Source organism: Triplophysa dalaica, chromosome 4 (assembly GCF_015846415.1).
Source record: "Triplophysa dalaica isolate WHDGS20190420 chromosome 4, ASM1584641v1, whole genome shotgun sequence".
NCBI lineage: Eukaryota > Metazoa > Chordata > Actinopteri > Cypriniformes > Nemacheilidae > Triplophysa > Triplophysa dalaica.
Window position 1 is genome coordinate 9,559,899 of NC_079545.1, and position 23,797 is coordinate 9,583,695.

The 23,797-nt window shown below is 36.8% G+C and overlaps 1 protein-coding gene across 3 annotated transcripts in view; it reads right to left on the reverse strand.

The window, feature by feature from the left end:
• Positions 1-23,797, reverse strand: part of npas2 (neuronal PAS domain protein 2) — a 56,868-nt gene that overhangs the window by 7,003 nt on the left and 26,068 nt on the right. For all 3 annotated transcript variants that reach the window (XM_056745687.1, XM_056745686.1, XM_056745685.1), the window contains exons 2-17: positions 13,573-13,946; positions 13,270-13,326; positions 12,230-12,384; positions 10,366-10,457; positions 9,375-9,464; positions 7,758-7,881; positions 6,976-7,089; positions 4,457-4,575; positions 4,230-4,312; positions 3,348-3,454; positions 3,019-3,166; positions 1,955-2,036; positions 1,741-1,867; positions 1,556-1,659; positions 1,397-1,468; positions 1,055-1,213 (exon numbers count right to left, since the gene is read on the reverse strand). In XM_056745687.1, the coding sequence (XP_056601665.1) occupies positions 1,055-1,213; positions 1,397-1,468; positions 1,556-1,659; positions 1,741-1,867; positions 1,955-2,036; positions 3,019-3,166; positions 3,348-3,454; positions 4,230-4,312; positions 4,457-4,575; positions 6,976-7,089; positions 7,758-7,881; positions 9,375-9,464; positions 10,366-10,457; positions 12,230-12,384; positions 13,270-13,326; positions 13,573-13,646 (1,707 nt within the window). In that variant the 5' untranslated portion in view covers positions 13,647-13,946. The remainder of the gene's footprint in view (positions 1-1,054; positions 1,214-1,396; positions 1,469-1,555; positions 1,660-1,740; positions 1,868-1,954; positions 2,037-3,018; positions 3,167-3,347; positions 3,455-4,229; positions 4,313-4,456; positions 4,576-6,975; positions 7,090-7,757; positions 7,882-9,374; positions 9,465-10,365; positions 10,458-12,229; positions 12,385-13,269; positions 13,327-13,572; positions 13,947-23,797) is intronic.

The following is a 23,797-nucleotide window of genomic DNA, read 5'->3' on the forward strand; positions in this document are numbered from 1 at the left end:
CAACAGATGCAGGCACATCTACGATGGGGATTTATTCCCTACAGAAGAGCATTAGTGAGGTCAAGCGTTGACATTGGCCGACGGTCTAAACATTAAAAAATGTCAGTCTATGAAAACAAAAATATTAAAAAAGGGAAATAAACATGTGTTATGGATGACAAAACCAAACTAACACTAAAACAAAAAACAGTATTAGACTAATATAGCAATAAACAAGGAAATAAATAAATAATAAAATGGACTTAACAAAATTGCTGAACACTTACCATGAAAACAAAAAATATAAAAATAAAAGCAAATTTGAAATATTGAATACTGATAACAAAATATTGCTGCTGTAATTTTGTAAAAAAAAATTTGACATTAATCATTATTATTATGCTTTTAACTGGGTTTTACAAATATCTAACCAACCACTAAAGTGTTTTTTCCATTTCCTAAAAAGTTGTGAATTTTGAAATCCAGTGTATCGGAATTGACAGTCATTCATACACTTTGGTTTTATTTGCTTTCACGCCAATGACGGTTAAGTTCACAGGAGAGACTTTAGTATTTTATTTAAGTTGTAATTGTACGCTTTCATACAACTCACTTCCTACAAGTTGATACCAATGAGCCATTTTGTTAAATAGATATGAATTCCTTTGACACCACCAGTGTTAGTTAAGTTTCTCAGAAAAGGTAATGAATTACTATTTACTAATGACATATTCAATAGTGTAATTAGATTACTGTACAAATGACTCTCTCCAAAAAGTATTTAATTACTTATTACTAATTACTTTAAATATCCTTCATCAACCTTCATTAGAATTGATTAAAGGACAGACATGAATCGTCTCTTTTAATTTACTCAAAAATTTAGTTCAGCATTTAGTTCAATTATATCAGAAGTAACTGTAATTAAATTACAGAAAAAATAAGAGTTATCCATTACTTTACCTTTTCCAATGAAAAGTAATTAAGTTACAGTAACTAATTACTTAGTAACTAGTTACACCCAACACAGGACATCAGGCTCTAATAATGCAAGCATATGTGATTGCGTGTGTACCTGTAAATTAGCGATTTGTAGTTTCTCTTTAATGTCGTGCAGCTCTTGCTGCTGAGTTTTAATGTCAGCTTGTAGGATGCGTGTTCTCTCTTCCAGCTGTTCCTTTAGTTGATGCATTACGCCTAAATGAGGCTGCTGGAATCCGTACAAAGCTTGTGTCTGCAACCCACACACAAAGAGAACATGGAGCACACTCACTCACCCCACTATACACCGAGCCAAGAAAAGCCACAAATTCTATTCTAAGATTACAACCGACACTAAACTGCAGCTATACTTACACAACAAAAGAGAAACAGAGGGAGAATGAATCGAGAAAAAGAGGGGTTGGGGGAGACTGACCATGGTGGAATGTTGACTGCAGGAGGGGGAGAGAGACGTAGGCTCAGAAGAGCTCTGCCTTTTTATCCGGTTCTACAAACAAACAAACAATGGATGGTTTTAGATACACACACAAACTTGTTTCACACATTGCAACAGTTTGTGGATGTGTGTTTGTACCTTTGATCCGCTGTTTGGCATTCTGCTGGATGACTTCTCTGGACCGATGGAGGCAGGTTGCCGTGACGACGGGCATGGCTCTGTGTACCTCACCGAGGAGTTTGCTAAACACACACACACAGGATTTCATTCATATGGTTTTCTAATGTATATGCACGGTGTGTGAAACATGCTAAAGTGCTCACATGCCGAGTCGGACAGCGCCGTGTGCGATGATTTTATAGAGCTTGGCGACGACACCGATCGCGTGCTGCTGATTCTGTCCCGCGGAGCATCCAAGGGAGGACACATGTCTAAAAACACCTCCTGCTCCTAAAAAAATAAAAAAAATCTTTGTATGGTAACATGTCCCAGTTTAGATAAGCTCATACAATTGTGCATCCTTGTGGTTCTTAGCACCTTGATTGAGGACGTCGCCATATCAGATGAGGTTTCCTTCAATCCAAATTCTCTCCTTCTCTCCGCTCGGACTTCAGCATAACTTTACAGAGAGGGGGAGAGAAAAATTTAGGATTTTGTGTTTACTTGTAACTTGTTTGTCCATCTGTAGAGGACTCCAGGTGCGTTTGCATCTGTGTTTACTTCCATAACGTGTCCTGAATGAAACAGGATATTTTACAAGACGAAAATGGAGTGCGGGACATGATTGGTAAGAAAGCCATTTCAGACGAAGAAAAAATGACATTATAATGAAAGATTAAATTCTATTTTATACTTTGGAATAATGTGCACTAAACATGCTAAATGATATCATGAACGGGATAGGATACATTTTTTTTATTGTTTTTACTTTAAAGGTATAGTTTACTTAAAAATAGTGATCATGTCAATAATGTCATTATTTATTGATCCTCGTGTTGTTTCTTATTTTGAGAAAAGATTTGATTTTGTGTTCATCTTTTTTTCTTTCTGTTTGAGATGACACGATGGTGTGTGATTGATCAAAGAATTTAATTATTGGGTGAACTATCACTTTAATAGCTAGAATACACTTAAAGAAATCTGAACAGATTTTTTTCTAAACTAGACATCATACACTTGCACACATTTTTAATTGTTTCAGATAGAAACACACCAAGTGATCAACTCTGCAGACTTACACAGACTTTCTGCAACAAGTCCAGACTGAGCGTGAGGAAAGTCATGTAGTGTTTTTTAGCCTCCAGCAAAACTTTTAAATCAGTAGTAATGCAAACTGACCACTAGGTGGACAAAGAGTATTAAAAAACACTTTGTTAAACCATTTATTAAAAATTAACAACTTGGATTAGATTCCTATATTCTATCCTTTTAATAGAAATATGCAATAAAGTATTTCAAACATTTAGGAAGCATTTATAAATCTAAAGAGAGACTTAAAATGGCATCTAGTTGAATGAATGTGTGTTTAGCTGCTAATTTGTGTGCGGTGAGCTGTGGTATGTGCATACTTTCCATATGTATGTAGTTTTGTGTGTTTTTACCTGACCACGTTGTGTGTGCAGACGATAAACTCTGGTTTGGAGTTCCACTGGTGGTATGTGATGTAATAGTGTGTCTGCAGCCAGATCCACTGCTGTCCTTTACTCAGGAACCGATAGTAACATGATTTTCCCTTCCCGCACTGCATCACTGCAATACATACACACAGACGCAAGATCAACAGTCTCCAAAAAACATCGGAGAGTTTGTTTCTGTCTTTTTTAACATACTCTGTGATTAAAACAAACATCACTGTACCAAGACGGTAAACTGACCTAGTTTGAAAAGCCAGAAAGGGAGAGTGAGCGAGAGACATAGAGATAACACTTACATTGTTTATGACACTGAGCAATGAGCTCCAGGTCATCCACATGGTAGTAATCGTAACCCGATGTCCCCAAAACCTCAAAGGGCAGGTAGCCAATGATAGGAGAGGCCCTGTGGAGAAAAACACACACACTTGAAACAGAATGTCCGCTCTCATTAAAAGAGCCACAACACCCCTCATTTTTTATGCGCGACCCTAAACACTGCTGTTTGTTTCTTTAATCCACAAAAAAAGGGGCACTTCCTCGCTTACTCCTGTGACCCGAGGAATAAAACAACACGGAGGCTTATGAGGAGCATGTAACGCCACTTATCGCCATGGCAACCAGAGATTAATAACATAAAGTAAAACGCCTGTGATCAGGCTACTCATTTAAGTACAGAATACGTAATGTCCCCAAAAAGTGTACGTCTTTCAAAACGCTTTCTTTGGGGCAGGACTATCTGTTTAGCTGTAAATTTTCAGGCATGTTTGTAAGTCGACTCGGTGACAGTAGCATTCCAGGAATTACATATTTCACCTTTATAAGGCAGCTTGAGCATCCATTTTTAGATCTGTAGGGAACAGGACATTCAGTTCCTAACCTACACACACACAGTTATGTAACTCTCGTGGGGTCAGAAATGCATTCTGATTAGGTAATCTCTACCCGGGAATTTATGAATGGCCACCACAGAAAAAAAGAGATCCCATTAAAATATGTGCGTGAGAAATGACGACATTTCTGCCCCCGCAGATGGCCCTGGGACAACGGAAAGGCTGAATTAACGAATGTAAATGGATCAGCAACCGATGAATGAATCAAACCAATGACATTGAACTCTCACCAACCAAACCCAGAGAAGATACGTTTGCATAATTCAGTCACAGCAGCGTTTGACACACCTGTGATCCAAGAAGAGAAATTTCCATTCCAGACTGTGTCTCGATGTGAATTCATCACATACATCCTCCACGTTACACAGATCCTTTAAAACACACACACAATAGGAGTGTCATTCCTTTCACACAATGTTTAATACATGTAGTTTGTATGTAATATTAACTTTGTGCGTACGCAAGTGTGTATACAAGCAAATCAATGTGTGTAGTTTGTGGAGGTGCTCGCTTACCTTCAGGAACTGGGGGGTCACCAGTCTCACCGTGGCTACGAGACAGATCTGCTCTTCCAGTGAGGACTGAAGTGTGCGTGGGAACGCCAGCTCATACCCGTTTATAGAGGACAGAGGCACTGTAAAACAGACACACAATGTTTGACTGTTTTCTCTATAATTAAAGGTGCAATGTGTATTTCTTTGGAGTATTAATTGACAGAAATGCAATGTAATGCGGGCCATTCTACAGAATTTTTGCAAACTGCCGTAAGAAAAAATAACACATTTAAAAAAAATTCAATTCTTAAGATTCTTCTATCATCTATCGAAAGTCACAATAATATTTATAATATCGGTAAGTTTAATATATATAAAATTATCATTTATTGTGTACTTTCAATTGGGAGATGGGTGTCATGAAACCGAACCCTAAATTTAATTTATGAAGATGAGATTTATTTCTAGTTTTTGCATTAAGTTCCAAAAATATTTATTTTATTTTTAAATGATTAAACTTTATGTAAAAAAAGTGTCCCTGATTTTTATGTCACTACCATAACATTGTATGTTTTAGTCCATTGGCTGAAACTGATTTAACCATACTTTATTTATCAAGAATTATTACCGTGTCCCTCTCTCTAAAATCTACATGGTGAGTAGACTTGGCCGCTTATCGGTTTTATCATTTTGAAGTAAATGTGTTCAAAAGTCAGAAAATCTCTGGGTAACTTTAAGGAACGTCACTACCAAACATCTTTTTCCTACAATTAAGCAAACTTTTATTATGTGTTAACATCTGTTCAGAACTGTGCTTGCTAACCTTGTGTTGATTAGCATATTTGTGCTAGACTCAAAAGTAAACCCCAAATTGTTTTGGTAGTGATAAAAAGGAACACTTAATCCATTATTTGGGGAAATAAACAAAACTCCATGCAGTTATGCCATTAATTAGAATTTTAGTATGTTTTAGTAGTGATATAGTATGTGAGCTGTAGGTTTTCTATTAGATATTAACTGTCAAATGTGTGTCTGCTATATTTGCTGGGTGTGTATGTGAAACATACAGTAGTTAGTTATTTGTATCAACATAAAATGTTGAAATTCTGATTCAGCTCTGCACATTAAATATTGTGATCACTACCAAAACATTACCATCACTACTGAAAATGTGTGTGTCACGACCGAAACATGAGAGGTTTTGTCAAAAGATTGGATTCAAAATACAACAAACCTCATAAATTACACTCAAAATATTGTTAAAATTTGAACTGTTATTGATTTACATGTGAAAAAAAATGTTTTAGATCTTGAAAATATATTTTTAAAAAACTTAAAATGTTAATATCATCCTTCTTACTAAATCATATATTATTGTGCTTCGGTAGTGACAAAATTTTGGTGTGAGGAAGAATATTTCAAAACTTTCTGAAATTACAAATAAAAATTAATGATATTATACAATTTACATCCATTAAAAAAAAATCAAGATGTTCCAACTCTGCACCAATTCTGTAGCATGGCCACTATAATGTGCATATGCCGTGTATAAAGACCTTAGGTAACAAAGCGTTATGTTTTTATTAACTTAGAATTAACTATTTCTATCTACATACACAGCGCATCCCCTTGCATGAAATTCGCCATGTCGCCCTAAACGAATAAACTGCCCCACGGAGCGTGTTTCGTAAATACGCTACCTCCTTTGTAAAAAGAAGCTAAAATGTTGCGACATCTTTGTTCTAGGTCAGCCACTATAGTGCTTTCGAACGGGAGGGCTGGAGTGAGCCGTTGGTTGCAATTCGCAACCTCACCGTTAGATGGCACTAAATTTCATACACTGGACATTTAAATCGCTTAATACATTTACATAAAAATGAACAATGTTCTGTCTAAAAATTGTGCTACAAGAAAGTTTATTTGTACTGTATAAATGTGTACTTTGTATAGTACTGGTCCTGCAAGCTGATTGGTCAGGCCGTAGAGGTAAACTACTTTAGGTAGGCCAACGTGGTCTCAATATGAGCCATTAAAAACGTTAATATAAATTCCAGGGGAAAAACGGTCACACTTCATTATAACCATTATCTATTACTTTTCCCCCAATTAACTCTTTCTTTGTTGCTTATCAATAGTTAGTAAGGTAGTTATTAGGTTTAGGTATTGGCTAGGATTAGGGATGTAGAGTATAATCATGCAGAATATGTGCTTTATGAGAACTAATACACAGCCAATATGCCAATAATAGGCATGCTAATAACAACTAGTTAATAGTGAGAATTGCCCCCTATACTGAAGTGTTAGCAAAAAAACCTAACATTCTGAAAAAATGACTATTACTGAATGTGAAATGAGGAGATGGCACAATAATCTTGTTGAGTGCAAAAGTTCCCACTCCAAATGGACAGCAAGACAAATACACGCTGACAGAAAACGCTGTCTTGCTCACAGAATGCGATGAGAGCCGTATGATTCAACAGACTGTGCATGAATCAGCTCAGTTGATGTTGTGTGTGAGTCGGGCTGATGTTAAAACCCACCATTGTTATGAAACTTAAAATCACCAACGAATTTGACATATTCGTAAGTGGGCGGTTCTTTTGGGTCAACATTTCCTCTCGCTAAATGACAGCAGAACTCGATGTGCGTCTCGCCTGATGATTAGAGAGGGAGGGAGTGAGAGAGAGAGAGAGAGAGAGAAGAGGGGAAATAAAAACAGGAAGGAAAGACATTGTTAGCAGCTATAAGAACAGAGCAATTCAGTTGCCAAGATACACACATACACTCGAGGTTGAGTTTAATGGTCTATTATGGCTGTGGCCCCAGTGTGCCTTTGATGATTAGCCTAAAATAGAGTACTATGACCTGACAGACCCTGAGCAAAGTGTGTGTATGTGTGTGTGTGGGCACTGAACTAAGTGTGACCAGTATGAACAGGGCGACCGGCCAAGAACAATTCGTCATTTTCATCTATTAATTCTCTGACTCTCTTATTCATTTCCGTTTCTTTCTACCGGTCTCTCTCTCTCTTAGGGATTGGGATCAGGGTTAGAGCTATGTGTGGGATTATGAGTGTGTTGTAACAGATAATCTGTATTACAGGGCACACAGAGAGACTCTATAATTAGATTTGAGTCTAATCATAGAGCACACCACAGCCAGCTAATAACAGAGCACTGACTCGCAGTATATTACAGGTGGCCAATCATAAAGATTCTACTTAGTCATTTTGATAGGGGTCATCTGAGTCTTTGTGTGAATATACAGTACTTAAATTTAAACTATGTGTTAAAACAAGCATTTTGTGTGTTTGTATACTCACTGCTGTTGATGAGGTCGACGGCAGACGGCTCTGTCAGAAGCATGTGTGATGACAGAAGTTTATACACCTCTCCGTGCTCTCGCTCCGGCAGGAAGTTCAAAATGTTCTGGTCCACCATATCTGACTGAGACACAACAGTATCCATGGCAACGTCACTCCCCGCTCCATCAGCAATACACAGTGCGCCTCATTTCCAGCGCTTATGTACAGCATCAATTTTATTTGTTACCCATAAAACCTCAAAAGCTTGATGATTGTAAGTCCTACAATATATGAATAAAACACAACCATTGTAAAGCATTATCGCTTCAAAATCATGAGACTATTAGGGCAGTCAGAGTAGATGAATCCACAACAATGGCCAGACATGACCTTAAGAGCTTCCTGACTGCAGGCTGTTCTCTTCCTCAACAGGGGTGTGCTAAGCTCTTGTTTAATAAGGTCAAAGGGCATGACGGTAGGACAGTGATGCAACTGACCATTATAGGAATATAACAACAATATCAGAAGCAGATTACATAAAACAGTTTTATGGTAATGTGAATGCTTTTTAGCATTAGGAAGAGGAATACAGGCGCGAAAAAAGTTTAGAGACCATTCCAAATGTTCACTTAAGCAGCATTTCTAGATGTATTGTGGCCGTTCCAGTCCAGTGTCTGTTAAATTTTAACAAAAGCAGACCTCAGGAGTGACAACACCAATGTGAAAGACACGAAAACCTGTGATCGAACTGAGGTTATTACACAAAAAAGAATTTGAGAACCTTTCCTAAATACATGTAGAAATATAACTGTTGTATTGCTTGAAAGCGAATATGAACATGTTTTCTTTGCAGTATTTGAGGTCTAAAAAAATACAGAGCATCTTTTCTGTTATATTGACCTGTTTCTCCAGTTTTCATTTACTGCAAATAAATGCAAATAGAAAGAATATTTTTATTTCAAATTTGGTAGAAATATTGTTAGTAGTTCACAGAATGAAACGCGATATTACCTGAACACATACTTAGAAATAGCAAATTTGGAAAAACTGAAAATGGTCTTTTAAATCGTCTTAACTTAATTTTTCTCTGTGGCTGTATATTGATTGTGGTTTATGAACTTTTTCTATAAAAAGTGAAGCCATGTAATTAAAAGACAAGCATTTGACATCTCATGATTTGTAGACACTATACAAATAAGACATTTAAAGTTTCAAAATATGAAGCGATTTCTGAGGGTTGCTGTCCACAGCCTACAGAAAATCTGCTGTGTGTGGGCTGTGTTACCTAAGTTTAGAAAAGCATGACAATTGCATTCTTCATATCATTATTTTGGCAAACGTGTTATTAAAATGCAGAATTCATCTAATAAAATTGCTTTGTGCCCCCCTCAAAAAGACATATAATCTTAAATTAGAACTTGATTAAGACTAAACAATATTTTATTATACAATCAGTTTATTACACTTATTTAGGATAATTTTCTAAATGTCATAAAATGCCACAAAACTGTTATCCCTAGATCCATCTTGTGGCCCCAGCCCCCATTGAGAACCACTGATCTGATAAGTAAAGAATCAAGACTTTTTAGTTTTTTGCACAACATCACAACCAACCCCAACCCCGTCCCGACTTACCGGCAGATGACCAATGAGAGAGGAGACACTGTCAGAAACATATATGATGTTCCCATCAGTAGTTAGAGCTATCAGGAATCCATCCAATGCCTGCCATAACAAAACAAACAACGATTTTATGATTTAGCAAATCCTGTCAAGGAATAGTCCCCCAAAATTGGCATATATCATATTCTCTGGCAACACGTCCTGTAGTTTTATGAAAAGTTTAAGTTTTTTGCAATGACACCATGAATTCTTATGTGTGTATTATATACATTTTCCTCTTTTATAATTGATTTTTCATGTAAAGCTGCCAACAATACAACATTAATAAAGTACATTAATAAACTTAAAGTAAAAACTTGAATCAAATTTTACTCCAAACCTCTCTCCAAACCTGTCTCAATGCATCTTTATGTGCCAATATGCACAAGCATGACAAAGCTGTGATTGTAATTTGAGTAAACTATTCCTTTAAGAAAAAAATCCACAGAACAATCGGAGGAATTGCAGAGAGAGCAAAAACTTTATTCACAAAAAAGTATGTAAATCAATTCTATTTATGCAGAAAACGACACAAAACTCTGTTTTGTAGTTGCATCCACATGTGTGTTTCAGTCTCTCAGACTTTCAGTATATTGGGACAGAGAGAACCCAGAGTTTGTTTTTGAATGGAAATGTTCATGTGTGAATATTTCCTTGATGTGCGACTAATTCAAACATTCCCTATGAACAGCTGGAAAGAAGTGTACAGGGATCAGACTCCTCCACTGATTCTGATGTCAGATTAAAGAAAGATTTGTACAAGTTCTCTTTATTTGTAACACACATTTAACTTTCCTTCAAAGTAGGCTACACCTTTAGGCAGAAGCAATTCTGTAAGGCATCTCACAGCCTAGAAAAATACAAGATGTGTTGACAGCCCAGTACTTAACTACAGCTAAAGGGTAAAGTATCCCCACAGGATTAGGAAAATACTTAAAGTGGATGAGGTAGACGTGACGGTTACCTCCAGCATTAACTGGGTGAATTCCTCATTGCTCAGGAAAGAGGGCTTCCAGTCCTGCCGGACCTCACAGGATTCCGTTTGAGCTGTGATGTCTGAAAAACATCAAATCGGGGGAAAGGTTTTGGAATGCCGTGAGAACATAAAGCGCAATTGTGGAATTCTGGAAAATTGATTCTGTGGGCTAAGTTTGGATGGAACAGATCAAATGGAAAGAAATGGAAATCAGGCAGCAAGGAATTATGGGAGAAGCTGGACATGACAGAACTGTTTATAGGAGCAACTAAAGGTCCTGCCGACGGCTGACAGCTGTGGCCTGGATTCAGACAGGATATGGAACTAGGCCATAACAGGCAGCTCCTGGTACACAAAGGTGTTGAGGAAGAGGCCCGCTTAGAAGTTTGAAGTAGTTTGCTCCCCTCAGACGAAGACCAAGAGATGCAGAAGAATATATTCCCTTTTACCAAGGTGCAAAATTAACACAGAGTAAAAATTGGCTCGTAAATAAAATATCTCGCCAACTCACCAGTGGGCAGGTTACTGGTATATGATATCATCAGATGATAATGTGACCCTTAATGATGTTCGGCGAGCGATTCAAATCAAAGACATGTAAGGTCAATTACCATCTACAACTGATACGTTAGCTCTGTTCGGTATTTGTAAAGCTATATTTTGGGCGATTTTTTTGTGGGGGAAACAAATGTTTGACTTGTTCACAGACTTTTTGGTAAAGTAATAGTAACAAGAAAAGACCTTGTCTCCTTAAAACCAGTTTATCAAATAAACCATACTCTTCAGTCAGTTATTAGCTCATTGGCAAATCAGATCTCTAAAAAAGTTAGAAAATTCTCTCAATCACTTTAAGGGAAAGTTCACCTAAAAATGACAATTCTTTTTACATTTACTCACCCTCTTCTAACCTCATTTAACCCCAGATGTATGACTTACTTTGTTCAGTTGAACACAAAAGGATAATTTTATATTTAAATGGCATCATATTATCTTCTTCTACAGTGCCCATAGTAGTAAGGCCCCCAAACACACACATCCATCATTAAAGTTATCCAAATGACTTCAAGGGGGTTAATAAATGTCTCATAAATCAAAACAATATATTTAACAGAGATAACTATTCTTATTTTGATCTTAGTTTTTAGCCAAAGTGATAAGTTGTGCATTATTGTAAAAACACAAACTCAATATGGTGGGACATCAATAACTTTTAATCTCACAGGGACTCGCCTGTCTTCAAACTCTCAAATTCTTATACAGTACATCTGGGTTGGCATGAGGGTTAGTCATATTCGGGTAAACTATTCCTTTAAGAGATGTAAGCTGTCCAATGACTGCTAACAGAAGATTTTATTTGAAAAAAAACTTCTAATGTATTTTAATTCATGATTTTTATAATGTTATCATGTTTTTTTGTCAGTAAGCTGTATTTTTTGTTGTTATTATATATCAAAACAACCCAAATGTAGTTTGTTTGATATTACTTGAAATGCTTAGTAATAACATGATTTAAAAAAACAGTTATCTGATTTTGCGAATGAAATCGTCCAGGGAAGCAAAGTGTTGTTTTTGGACACTGCTTCTTGTACAAGGATATCTTAGTACTTAAATATGACAAAATAAATATTATAACTGCAAATAAAGTGAGACATCACCAGTTTAATATGACTGGAAGGGACGCCTAGGTGAACCAAAGCATTTAATACAACGTATATAACAATGTAATAATTTTCGATCAGATTACATTTTTCTGCATTCAACTAGGGTTTTTTATTTTTTATAACCGTTATCCAATGTTTAATACCCCTTTAATACCATTTGTACTTCAAAAAACCTTGATCATTTCCCTGACCTTTCTGTTTCTGCAGGAAGTCAATGGTTTTCTGCAGGATGGTGGATTTGTCCATCTTGCGAGGGTGACCTTGACCCTGCAGCATCGTACACAGTTCTTTAATAAGAACATTGAACTGGTCTCGCCTCTTCTTCTCTGATTTATTACGGGACGCCCTGTGGAGATAATGAGAGAGAGATGACACTCAAATTGTTTATGACACAGAGTTTCTGGGTATCTACTGCATATGTAAAACACAATATAACCATCATAAAATTATACAAAAATGGTATAAAACACGTGAATAGGTTATTTTTACTAACATATTGACCCTGAAAAAGCCTAAACACAAAGAGAAAATGTGTGTCTGTGGTAAAGATAATGTGTTTGCGATTTCCCCAGATAACCTTTGATAACTACAGAGAATTACGGTAAAACGGAGCACATCTTGTCCTGATTACATACAGTAGACATTCTGCACACCCGTATTGTACATGATGGGTGGGAATTAGCTGGGGCAATATACCAACATCTAAATATCTGGGTCATAACAATATTATGATTATTTTTTAACTGTAATATACAGACACTTATTATTAATTTAATTATTTTGCCTGTTTTAAACTTAACTGCATTGCATAATTGCTTTTCTTTGCAAAAATAAAATCAATTAGTTAACTGTCTCTGTTCTCCGATGATGCCAATTATGGGGAAACATGCAGTCAAGAAAAAATATTTGGTAAAGATACAATGGTTATATAAACACCTTTGAATGCAGTGCACAGTAACTATGTTGCCATTTTATCATTTTGCTTTGTCATAGAAAATTTGACAAAGAATTATTATTTTTCCTCACTTCATTGAAGAACTGGTTTGACAAATTAGCTTTTGAAAAATCCATTAACCCCTGGCCATTTCCTATCATGAGGAAGTCTTTTATTTAGAGTGAAAGGAAGCGTGGAAGGCAGATGTGGTAGGTGTGAGAGCGAAAGTCTCATAATTAAAGTTTTCCGTCTACTGCAGTGTTTTGCTTATCAACAAATATCCCACAATGATGGTACCTCTTTGCTCTGTCCTTGTCATCTTCATCCATTAAATCATCCACACAACTGCTTGTGCTGCAATCAGAGCAAAATTTTGTCTTTAAAACTGAAAGCATCACTTCAAATAACGGTATCATAAAAATGAAACTTTTGTCATATTGCATTCACAAGCTTGTATTTTGTCATTTCTTCCATAAGACGTTGTGTAATACTTGGTACTATTCTACATGGCTTCCTAAACTAACTCCAATAACATGTGGGTCGATATGAACAAGTTTCAGATTAGGGGTGATCTAATGTATAACAGCAGTGTATACTCACTCCCATTCCCTCCGGCTGGACGGACAAAGACCTCCAAACTCTGAAAGGTTGTCCATTCTCACTCCTTCTCCCATTCAGGCCTTCTGTGAAGGCTGTTGTGTCCCATTCGTGTCTTCTATGCTCAAAGCACCCCCAATAATTCTAATAGAGGACACACACTAACCACCGAATGCAAGTGCTTAGCCGCTACTAAAAAATCTCCAATGGCTAGCAGCCGGTGTCCCTCTACAGATGACTTGCTGCCAATGCCTGCTGCTTGTCCTTACAGGTTGCCAGTTCGAAAATGCCAAACACTAGCTTATCATCAAGATACTGTCAATTGTCAATAAATCTCTGTTCTTGCTCCATGATGTTAGTTGTTCAGACTACAGAACCTGTGAAAGAAAATAAAGTTTGTTATAGCTCGTAGTCATGTCCATTTGTTGACAATGAACATATCAAATTAAATTCCCGTAAAAGCTCCTAGAATTCATATCGATTAAGCTGTGTAATATCACAGCTGTGTATTTGATAAATCTTAAGTTTGGTCAATAGAAATTGTTCTTTTGCACCCTTACAGTAACCGACACCAATGAATATGTTGATGGTCACTGCATCACAAAACCTGCTTATCATCCACTGTGATGTGTCAAAGCAATCTATTTCTCACACTAAACTTAGCCACAATTATGTTTTTGGGTGTATCAAAGTATTTTTGTGTCTAATTATTAAACTCATACATCTTAGTCCCATTATCAGAACTTCCGCTTCTCAAACACTCAGACTATGTCTGAGTTTACTCACTTTATAAACTTCTGGATTAAAAATGTTGAATGCGCCATCTGATGACCAAGCAAATAAAAAGCGTGCGGCAGGTATCGTGACGACACCCTGGCTTAAACTATAACGCAGTATTGGCACAACCCATAGGAAACATTGCATCGACAAGGAGTGGCGTGACCTAGAAACATCCTTTACACCGACCTCTTTATAATCCAAAACAACAGAAAGGAAGAAAGAGAAAAAGAGGGAGAATGAGAATCAGTTAGGGAGGGAGCAACAAAGTATGAGCGACGGAGAGAGTGTGTGTGCGTATGCTTGTGAATACCCTAGAAAAATGGCAAGTATTTTAGTACTCCCTCCTGTCAAACAAAACAGTAGTTGTGGCATTGTCTTAAATGTCCAATGTGTATTTTTTGGGGGTATCTATTAACAGAAATGCAATATAGTATACATAACTATTGGGGATGCACCGAAATGTACATTTTGGGAAATAACCGATAATTCTTGAACATTGGAGGCCGATAACAGATATAATGGCCAATATACCGTATTTAAGTACCATAACATTTTCTGAGACTGAAAATCATGTACCAAGCATTCTACACTAATTAAAGATTCTTCAATTCTTCTTTTAAACTTTTCTGGTATAATGTTTAGTGAATAAACAAATTAAAGATGTTCTTCCAGAGCAACCCAAAAAACTGTTCTCAATAGCCACAAGTCTAAAAGGTCTCAAGAAAGAAAGCATTCAGACAGCAGTCTGTTTCAAACTATATGCTTTTGTTTAAATAATTTATACATTCGTAAATATCTACATACTACATCAACAATGTTTTGCTAATAGCCGTAAGTGAATGATCATGACAGAAAGACTCTACAATACTGAACTGTGAGCAGCATGCAGCTGAAGTGGTTTAACCAGAGAAAATGATTCATAATTTATCGGCCATAATATATCGGCCTAAATGTAATTATCGGCCGATACCGATAACATTGAAAATGACCATTTATCGGCCTATTCCGATACGGACTATAATATATCGTGTATCCCTGATAACTATGTCTTCACAGGTGTATTATAAAGACGTTTTTATTACCTTGGAATGAGATATTTCTATCTATAGGGATGCACCGGTTCCATTTTATTATGACTGTACCAATGCCTGTACCTTTTCACAACACGGTGAGACTAATAAAATGTAGAATAGCTTCATATTTACAAACAACTCTACCTTAAAGTTATAATTTTATGTGCTTGTCACAACTTTCGAGGCAAATTTCACAACAAATTTCAGTCAGTTCTGTCACATGAGGTATCGGTCTTTGGAATCGGTGCATATTACATGTACAAGTAAGAGTACATGAGCTTAGTATTGGTGCCTAACTATCTAGATGCACCGCGGGTCCCCTTACATGTTGTTTCTACCTACAGTAGATCTAAACAGACAAACTACTTTACAGAGCGCGTTTCGTAAATACGTGATCCCCATCGGCAAAGAAGCGAAAACATGATAACAACTTAGTCCTGTGTCAGCTGCCATAGTCCTTCCGAAGGGAAAGGGTGGAGTGATGCGTAGGTTGTGAATCGCAACCTCACATCTAGATGCCACAAATTACATACAATGGACCTTAAGCGTTGAAAAGGAATTAAAAAGCGCTTCCCACGTCATTTGTTGGTGAAACCAGCACCTCCAATCAAACTTCACAGTATTTTGGCAAAAATCTACCCTTAGCTAGTAGAAAGTAAATCAGTCAGATGTCAACACGGACAAGTTCCATGACATTCTCTTATTTTAAACCAAATCAAGCATTAATTTCAGGTAGTAAATGTCAATCAGACTACAGTCATATGATGTTCAACTGATCAAAGACGTCTAACACAACCGAGAGAAAATCAGAGTAGTCTGGTTGATGCTTTCATTTTCCAACTACCTTGCTTATACCCTCGTCCATTCCCTGTCCCACCCAAGTCTTTTTTCATCCATCAGTCAGAGGAACATCTTTTTTCTGTGTAATATTATAGCCTCGTAAAAAAGTAAAATAATAAAATAGATTTCAATAATGGATGTTTGTTTACTTTTACATGATCTACATTGCATAATCTTGGTCTCAACGCCAAAGCAACCTTAGAACCACCACAATACACCCAATGCAGGTAAAACCCAATTGTGCTTGGGCATTAATAGATCAGCCAAAGTGTATGTTTTTAGACAATAATAATGAGGAGTCTTGGCACAGAATTTTACCAGTCATCGAGAGGATTAGAGCATGTCTAGAGAGAACCGGATTTAATTCAGTTACCAAATGAATCTTTTGTTTTCTTATGAGATTCCTGGCAATTAAAGGCCTCACTTAACAAGCATTGTGTTTATTACCATTTATGTATGACTTATAAGTAGTAAGAACTTATTTACTTATGGCATGAATGTAACTGATGACAGCACAAGCGCACAAAAGACAAATTATAGGGCGATTCATATTTCGCGTCTAAAACCGTTTTCAGCCAGCATCGGAAACGCGAGCCGCACTGCTTAACACTTTTTCCAAAGTGCCTAGCTAAGAGTTTGTGCTATCCAGGCATCCGTCGTTGCTAAGCAACCATGGGCCATGCTGGCCATTGAGAGAAGGATGTATAAACAAGGGATATATGCACAGAAAATACCTTGCAACAACTCTGCTCCCAGATGTATTTATGCTGTGATTGGTATTGGTTGGTAGGTTCCTGTCACATGACCTGCGGTGCACGTGTGAAATTCTGAAAAGTTGAAATATTTTTATCTCGATGCGGCATAAATGTACTTGCGGCACCACGTCGTGACCGCATCACTCCCTGTTTGAGCGCGGTTGCTGTGCATCTGCATTTAAAATAACTAATTTGCGCGTGCAAAAGTTGAAAAATGTGAACAGCCCCTATGTTGTCAGTAGTTTAGGGGATGGTTCACATAAAAATTAGACCATCATGCACCTACCCTCATGTCGCTCAAAACCTGTATTGATGTCTTTCTTCAGTGAACATAAAAGAAGATACACGAAAGAAGATATTTTGAGAAATGTCTCAGTAGTTTGGTGACCATTGAATTCAAGTCAATGAGGGTCAATGTTACTTGATTACCGACGTTTTTCAAAATATCTTCTTTTGTGTTCCATACAAGAACGAAAAATCATGGAAATGGGTTTGGTATGCCACGAGGGTGAGTAAACTGTGGAAGAATTTTTATGTGAACTATCCCTAATAGTGGTAAGATTATGGCACATCACATTCGCTCTGTTCACTCTGCCCGTTTCTACCACACATAGATGCTTGGGCTATTACTAATGTCTAACTACATGTGGCTGCTTTAATATTTGATTTTTTGTTTGTAATGAACACATTTATTCCATTCTGGAATTCCAAGAAAGACTTGGTCAAAAATCTGCAATGAGAGGGTGGAAAACCCCGACACCTTCTCTTTTCTCTGGTTCCTTTCGAGACGTCAGTTCATGCTTCTCGAGGTTTTGTAATTTGCCATGGACCGTTTAAAAAACATTTGAATATCTTAAACGTGGAAGTACAGATGTGACAGTTCGGTGGCAACATCACCATTCAAACCGCTGGTTATAATTACGGACGCATATGCCCTCAGCCCTCGGAACACACGGTTTGTAATGAGATATGTCATTCCCACTCATCACAGCTGCACATGGCTGCAGGGCTTCCAACATGCTATACAGATTCTGAATGCAGAGAAATACATTCAATAATCTGATTTGGTTTCCTGCTTCGTCGTGTCCATAGATGCAAAAAATACTGTTGTTAAATGGATCTGGAAGATAAATTTGTATTTTTGAAACTACCTAAAACATCTTTGCTCACACGCAAACACAGTCTAATGCAGTCTAACAGTTTGTTGACTTAATTTAGTATTCTTGACAGTTCTTACGCATTCTCTCAAAGACACGCACCTCTTCTGGTGACCTATATTCACACCCACAAATGCACACACACACATTACATGTTTCACAATGCAACACGCAAGCACCACAGTGACAAAACTTTGAGGTCAGTCTGTAAACAAACATCTTGGAAAATCTTCCAATTTAGGATCAAGTGAAAGTGTGTCCAGAACAAATTCAGTTTTTATCAGCCTTGCTTTCTTGTTATCAATATTTTGGTCTGGGGCTTGCTATACAGCCAGGTCTTGCATCAGTCTTGGAAAATGAACACAAATGTGAAACCGATTGCTATGATTTTCTTACACACACCATATCAATACCTTCAGTCTGCTCCCGAGCACAACATATGATTCTTTATGATTTTTGTTAAACTTTGCTATATATCAAGTAGTGATCATGACCAGACAAGCAAAAACTAGTAGCTGTGAGATGGATGGAAGAATACAGCACCTTAACAAAATACTTTAACATTTACATCTATCCACAAATATAATAAAAACAGCAAACTCCCTATTGATAATGAATACAGCTTTCCACTGATAAGCACAGCAAACGTTCTGCCAAACCAAAGCAGATTCTTCACAAATTGTAAATAAACCGCCAACTGATATCAAATATGAGCACAGAAAACTCTCTTCTTATAAAGACCAAAAAACAACTTCAAGCAATATCTTTTCACACAGTATAATAAACACAAAAACACTGGAAATAATGAAAACAGTAGAATTGAACTGTCTGCTAACAAAAAGCACAGCCAATTTTCTGCTAATAATGAACACATTAAACTCTCTGCCAACACTGAAACCTTTAACATCGACAGCAATAAATCTTGAATTTAAGAGATTATCAATCTGTTAACGTGCAACTTTAGGAAGAGCAATGAAAAGTAAATGAAGTTGGCACTAGAACAAAGTATGACAAACATTGATGTCATTCAATCACTTGAATTTGAATAGCACTGAGTTTGCCAAACTAAGATGTCCTGCTCAACATTAGCTCACATGTTACTTTCATGTTCATTGTATCTAGACCACAAACAGCACTTTAAACCATTTAAGACATTTATCAATTGTTTATGGCATTTTTATGTACCACCAAAAATGAAAGAAGAGACTGGGTGATCACATGAAGGGAGCCACAGAAAATCTCTCTCTTATGCAGAAAGACCTTAAAGTCTTGTCAACAGGCAACTCATCCTTACCCAAATACTTGAATACTTAAACAAAACATGTAGCCTATGTCACAAACTCTGTCTTTAGTTAATTACATTTTATCTCATACAGTACATTGCAGTTTATCGAGTCAAATAGTAACAAGGCAAATATTATGCACAATGTAGTTTTCAGATGCACTACATAGAAAATCATTGGTCTGTCTGTGGGACAGTTGGAGAAGAGTACAACTTCCCTTGTAATAATAATTAAAATGATATGGTGAAGAATCATTAATCAATTATAATGAACATTAGATTTAGATATTTAAGAAAGCATGCAAGTGTGTGTGTGTGTGTGTGTGTGTGTGAGTGTGTGTTAGTTCCTTCTACCTGACTGGCCACACATAATCCACCTTAAGCCACACCCGATGATACGGTTATTGAGTTCATTTTGAGAAACTTGTTTACAGCCGGCAGTATAGACTGACGCTGGACTCACATGTTGGGTTTCCATGTTTTATGGGTACTTTCCACACGCATAATGGCCGTCATTTATCAAACGATCGTACGCCAGAAACTGTGTGTCCACGTAAAACTTAGCATTGATCAACGTGAGTGGTTGCTACGATCAAATCTCACGACAAGTCTCAGCTCGTGTACGCAAGTTTTGAGATAAGGTGAAGGTCCATGCACGCTTAAGCTTTTTGGTAACTGAAAGGGAATAATGACAAAAAGAAATATTAATTAAAATTCATATTGTAATCTTTTTGTTTGTTAAGTATATCAATTGAAAAATAGATTCCGAAGCAATTTCTTATTTTTATTACATAAATAAAGTATTTTCTTTTCTAGCCTAATTATATGAACTTTTAATTGTTTGATGTCACAAGATTAACGGTTGCTTTGGTGTAAAAAACGGATGAGATTTTAGACTACCTCTAAGATTATTTACGACAATTAAAATACACAATTAAAAGTAAAACATTTAACACTCCAATAATCAATATAATTACAAGTAATGGGTAAGTTTATCTATTTGCAAGGTGATATCTTCTTTAATTGATAAATAGGCATTCTAATGACAACAGACAACACTCATGCTTTAATATTTTTTTGGTATTTGTGCAATGTTTATTTGATTATCAGTAAAACAAATTTTCAACTATTTCTACATTCGCTTTTACATTAACACTTTCATGTAGGCTAACTCAAACAAAGTTCTTCAAGACTGAAGTCAGTTTAAAATTTAGTTTAAATGCACAAACAAACAAAGTAATTTAAAACAACAATACTTTTATCATAAAAATAATAGTGAAACAATAATAATCTGCGCCCATATTAACAAAACGTACATATCCAATAAAAAATACAAACCTGATGAGCTGCAGTTCGGTTCACTACGCCAGTGTTGACCGCAGCAGTGATGTCAGTTTTTTTTTTGTTCCATTGATTCCGCTTTTCTAGGTTAAAGTTTCAATTCAAAATCGGAAAAGTACCTCTTTTTGGTCGAATTACGATTCTCCATGTCGTATAATCTAGGAGCGAGGCGTCTACACCCTGAATTTATAGAGGGATGATATGTAAATTACAAAACGATTTCAGTCACCGCATTTATAAGGTACGATTAGACGTACGACGGAATTGGCCGCATAGGAAAGTTTAACAAATCACATGTTGTCGTTGGATGATTATTTCGCTAGGATGTACGCTGTTTTCTACGGTCGTTTGAAAAATGAGGGCCTATTATGACTTTTATAATGTACATGTATACAGTAGGTATAGTCTATCACCTAACCCTCACACAAACTCTTCAGAAACTTTAAATTTTCAAATAAACATATAGCATAATTTAAGTTTATTTATAAGCTGTTTTCCTCATGAGGACCAGAAATGTCCCCACAAGGTCAAAAATGACATTTGGTCCCAATACCTGTTTAGTCCAAAGTTCCAAGTTCAATATCGCTTATTACCTGATGAGAAATGCACATATTTCATCCTACACACACCATGAAGGGCTGTCACACACTTCTGCTTATAATACACAACTAAATATCTAAACAAGCACATGGACAAACACACACCTCAAAGCAACCCAAGAAACGTACATAGTACAGAATAGGTCAGATAATTATTTTATCAGACTCATAAAATGAACTCTCTGTCTCTCTCCGTCTGTTATTTATCAACTCGCACATGCACACAAACAAACATGAACATGAACACAAACACGCCAGGAGATGGAAGAGTGTGTAAAAATAGTAATTGGGTTCAGAAGCAGGTCAAGGGTCAAACTGGGTGGTGGTGGTGCATGAGGGGGGTGGAGTTCAAAGAGGCCCCAGGAGCGGTGAAATCAAGGAAGCATGTTACAGCAGTGACAGGATAACACACAGAGCTGTAGAACAATGCTTGTGTGAATTAACAGCAGTATTAATGCCTCATTAGCCTACAGTTATGGATACAGACTTCAAACACAACCAGACACATTTTTCCAAAACTTGCTAGTAAAATCGTTTTTACATAATCTGTCCAATTAAATTGAATCAATACTGCACGCTATGCTGGTTTTACAAACAATTTACAAATTTGCTATTTGCTTCACTCCGGTTTTGAATCAACTTTATATTGTTTTTTTATTAAAGGCGGGATAACCTGCTATGTCATAGTATTTCTGTGCTTGAAACACTCCCCCAGCACTCCAACTTGTTTCAGCGTTTCAGTGATGGATGTTATATTAATATTGTGAATCGCACCCAATCGTGAGCTGATTGAATCGTTACATCCCTATATACACTCACCTAAAGGATTATTAGGAACACCTGTTCGATTTCTCATTAATGCAATTATGGTGGTGGTGTAATGGTGTGGGGGATGTTTTCTTGCACACTTTAGGCCCCTTAGTGCCAATTGTGCATCATTTAAATGCCACGGCCTACCTGAGCATTGTTTCTGACCATGTCCATCTCTTTATGACCACCATGTACCCATCCTCTGATGGCTACTTCCAGCAGCATAATGCACCATGTCACAAAGCTTGAATCATTTCAAATTGGTTTCTTAAACATGACAATGACTTCACTGTACTAAAATGGCCCCCACAGTCACCAGATCTCAACCCAATAGAGCATCTTTGGGATATGGTGGAACGGAAGCTTTGTGTATCCTACAAATCTCCATCAACTGCAAGATGCTATGTGTAAAGAATGCTTTCAGCACCTTGTTGAATCAATGCCACGTAGAATTAAGGCAGTTCTGAAGGCGAAAGGGTGTATAAATGGTGGATATAACGCTGGATTTGAAAATCCTTTGAAACTGATAGATGGCAAGGTCCCAGTGCTAAAAGATGCCGGACATGAACTGAATGTGGTAAATCAAACTAAGTCATATGTCTGTGTTTTGTTGGCAATCGGCGTGTACGTGCATAATGTAAAAAACACGAAGGGATTATGCGATGCGATGATGTGTTGTTGTTTAGTCGTGCTGTAGTCCCATCCCACTGTCTGCCTCCAGCAGGTTGTCTTTTTCCAAAAATAATTGTACAGCTGTATCTCTCTTTTATACATTTGATCAAACTAAATACTCTAAGTTCGAAGTTATGACGTATGCAATACTACTGTATAGGCACTCAAAATTAATATGAGATTGGCTGAAACTGAGTGTGTTACCTGATCTTTAACATATTTAGAACAGAAGAGAACTATACATACTATCAGAGATAGCGATTGATGTATGTCCCCATTTAGCCTCCAAATCATGTTTGTCATTAGTTTGACAAACAATCAATCACATGACAACATGTTGTCCTGAATATATAGCCTTTAAATGTTTGAGTGTTTGTGTGGGGCTGAAAAAAACTTTTGATGTCACACCCACACAAATGATATGGCTCCAGTTGTTCTTAGTGTTCTTATGCATGTTATGTTTTTGTTAATCGTCTGCTCATTCCAGTTATATGAGAAATAAGGCATAAACCACTGAATGGAGCCATAAAACTATAATTTTGTTTTCAATAGAAATTAAATGTAATTTAAAACTAATGCAAACCTGTACTTAAGGTAACACAGCTTTAATTAATACTTTTTAGTGATGCATCATTGAAGAGTGCAAACAAACACTGATTTAAGAAATGACTTTATTGATAGATACAAAAAACACTGTGGCTCTTAGCCTATTAAGATTTATTAAGTGCTGATTCCCTGCTGTTGGAATGATGCATCTGCACTGTGGACTCTGTGCACTTAGTGTGGCTTTCATCAAACAAGTGAATAGTTCAAGTGCACCTTACTCATTTATGGACACACAGTATAACAGACAGGATATGGAGAAGATATAGGGGCCCTGGCATCCATAAACCCTTCTAATAAACACTGTCTAATTTGT